Source organism: Lactuca serriola, chromosome 4 (genome assembly GCF_051521515.1).
Source record: "Lactuca serriola cultivar US96UC23 chromosome 4, Lser_US96UC23_V15, whole genome shotgun sequence".
Taxonomy (NCBI): Eukaryota; Viridiplantae; Streptophyta; class Magnoliopsida; order Asterales; family Asteraceae; genus Lactuca; species Lactuca serriola.
This window is the reverse complement of record NC_136411.1, coordinates 4,065,494-4,068,773: the sequence shown is the minus strand read 5'-3', so window position 1 is coordinate 4,068,773 and position 3,280 is coordinate 4,065,494. Positions and strand designations below refer to the sequence as shown.

At 30.8% G+C, this 3,280-nt stretch overlaps 1 protein-coding gene across 1 annotated transcript; it reads left to right on the top strand.

Annotated features, from left to right (window-relative positions):
* The first annotated feature begins 506 nt into the window (after nucleotides 1–506).
* Nucleotides 507–2,949, top strand: LOC145100922 (mitochondrial import receptor subunit TOM20-like). Its single transcript, XM_079038064.1, has 6 exons — nucleotides 507–709; nucleotides 1,502–1,580; nucleotides 1,680–1,849; nucleotides 1,963–2,010; nucleotides 2,437–2,532; nucleotides 2,612–2,949. Exons 1-6 carry the CDS (start codon nucleotides 611–613, stop codon nucleotides 2,735–2,737), a joined length of 618 nt encoding a protein of 205 aa, XP_078894190.1. The 5' UTR covers nucleotides 507–610; the 3' UTR covers nucleotides 2,738–2,949.
* Nucleotides 2,950–3,280: the final 331 nt, after the last annotated feature.

Sequence of the window (3,280 nt, the reverse complement as noted above, 5' to 3'; positions counted from 1 at the left end):
TGCAAAACATTAATACCCCAAGGGTCTAAACTGAAAAATACTTTGAATCGGGTGTTACATATTTATTTCATTTCAATTTATTTTATTATACAATAAAGAAACTTTTTATTTTTACCAAAATGTCAAAAACTTCTAACCCTAATAACATGATGTTACAATAAATGTACAAAAAAATATATGAATGACTAAATATGTAACAAAGTGAAAAATATATTTCCTTATCTTTTTTTTTTTTTTTTTTTTTTTTTGTTTATTTGAAGTAACCGACCATAAAAACTGAATATATACAATTAAATAAGTTGAAGGAAAATATAGACAAAAAAAAATCAATAATCAAATGTGTAAAAATAAAAAATATATTACCTATTTAAATTATGATCCCATAGTAAAAAAACAATTTTAAATAGCTTTCGAAAGTAAAACTTCAAAGTTGAAACAAATAAAAGTTACTGAATTTACACCTACGGCCTAGATTTACCATATCCCGAGTATTCGACACTTCAAGCAAATAACCCCCACCCTCTTTTACGTTTTGTTTGTTCATAAACCCTAGCGGATATTCGACGGTTTGACAGAGAAAAAAGTTCCATCAGATTTGGATCGAGAAACAATGGAAGCTGCCCAAAATGATTTGGAGAGGCTAATGATCTTCGAACATGCTCGTATAACTGCCGAAGCAGAGTACGCCAAGAACCCTACTGATGCAGATGTATGCTTCTCTCTCCCTCCCTCTTTCTCTCTCTGTCAATTGTTTATGAATCAATGGTATACGAACTTATGGACATTGATTGAATTTATCTGTACTTTGATTTCTTTATATCCGCGTAACTCCCCCTTAGTTTAAAATTAAATAGATGTTCATGTCAACGTGAATGGATTTTGGACTGTGCAATCGATAATAGTTATAGTGGTTCCTTCTTTATGATAATTCTAAAATTGAAATGAACTTCTAAAGCAATTCAAGATTGGGCTGTTTCTTTTGTTTTCGTAATTAGGTGGTGTATGGCTAAAGTGTTGAATAGAGAGATGATGACTACTTGGAGTAAGTGTTGTATAATCAAAGAATGTTTCTTTTATGGATTTAATGAACACACTGAATATGAAAAATGTCCATTTGCCCTTCTGTCTAGACTCTAGAGGCGATGCTGAGTAATAATTAAGTGTTTTTTTTAGGATCTCTATTAATTAAAACAGTAAATGAAGATAATAAAAATAGTTATGTCGTTAATAATATGCAGCAATACTTGATTCTTCTTGAAAGAAGATCAAGGTAGGACAGAGAATCGGCTAATTCTTGGGGAAGAAATTAAGAGGGACTGAAAGGGTTTAAATAGTGTTTTGGTTAAGAGGGACTGAAAGACTTTTTTAATAAAAGTCTAGGTGTTTTGCTTTAAAAGGTTTATTCAAAAAATAATTTAACCCATCTGTTTTATCACATTTTTCTCTTTGTTAAAAAACTAAAAAATTGGGACCTTAGAGATGAAATGTTATATTATTACAGAATTTAACAAGATGGGGTGGAGCTCTTCTGGAATTATCCCAATTTGGAGATATAAACGAATCAAAGAAGATGCTTAGAGGTACTCTTTGCAGTTTCTGTTTTTAATCTTTATTTTACATGAAAACAATCTGCTAACAACTTTAATATTTTGTTCACAATGAATAAACAAAATTTTTAGATGCTGTGTCAAAACTTGATGAGGCGTTGACTATCAATCCTGCAAAACATGAGGCTCTGTGGTGTTTAGGAAATGCTCACACTGCTAATGCATTTCTAACCCCTGATCATGATGAGGCTAAAGTTAAGTTTGATAAGGCAACTCAATGTTTCGAAAAGGCTGTAGAAGAGGTATTAATTTATTATCTATTTTATTTAGTGCATATAAGTTTCATAAATTAAATATATATATTTTTTCAGAATCATATCTAAACTGTTCATGTTTTGTGATGAAATTGTTTCAGTGTCCAGGGAATGAACATTATCTCCAATCTTTGGCACAATGTGCTAAGGTATTCAACTCAATTTCTTCACATGTTTCTCTTTGTAATTTCTTATCAATTGCTCTATGTTATGATGTTTTTACTCATTCTACCTTATGTAGTTTAAGTTTACTTTCACAAAGTTTAATCAATATTCAGTAAATCATATATTTTTTAGATAATGGGAGTGACAATATTTTAAGAGATAATCACAAAAATAAGCAAACGGGGTGTGGGTCTCATTTAAAAAATTGACCACCTTTTGACCTTTTAACAAACGGCGTCAATTGCTAAATTGCTTTATGAAGGGTCCCACCACAAAAACCTTAAATAATAAATAAAAGTTTGAAAAAGTCGTTTTCGCAATTATATTGCGAAATTGTTGTTATTATTATTATTATTATTTTTTTCTGAATCTTTTTCTTAAAAAAAAGAAATTTAAATTCAATCTTGCAGGCAACTGAGTTGCACAAGGATATCCACGCACATGGTGGACTTAGTCAAGCTCAACAAACATTAGGCGGAGGGTCTGCGCCTTCTTCAAGTGCTAAGGTTTTTATTTATACAAATTCATTTTATATACTAAATCTTTTTTCTTATTTCACATGATTTTTTTATGCATATTATGTAGGGGAGTGGAAAAAGCAAGAATAGTGATTTGAAATATGATATATTTGGATGGGTGATCCTTGCTGTTGGGCTTGTTGCATGGATAGGAATGGCCAAATCCAATGTGCCTCCACCTCCAACAAGATGATGAACAGGTTTACTTGCTTGCTCATTAGTAAGTTAAAGCTTATTTTATTAAAAAAAAAAAAGGATGCAAATGTTCACTACGTATGCATGGTTTAGATGTGTTATGTTGTGAGTGTGCATTATTTCATTTATAAAAATGTTTACTAAATTTTGACTCCTCATAAATGTATTTTGCTATGCGAAATTTCAATAACACAATTTGTTACTTTCCTACTATCTTGTATTATTTAGTGATTACATGGGTATTCCATAATCATGTCTAGTTGATTCGTACGTATGATGGAATGGATTTTCATATGTTTTTTTTTTAATCTCTCAATTTTCGGCAGTCAAAGCAACTCGTAACTTATGTCAACCAGGACAGGACATCCTCATTTCCACAACTTCCATCATTCTTTATCAGAGCCATACAACAAAGCTGACCTAATTGAGCTACAATTTTACAATATAATATATATTTTTTTGCGATAAAGGAGGGTGGCCCTTCGATTTGAAGTACTATTTGCACTATGTTGAGCTCACAAACTTTCCAATTTGAACATAA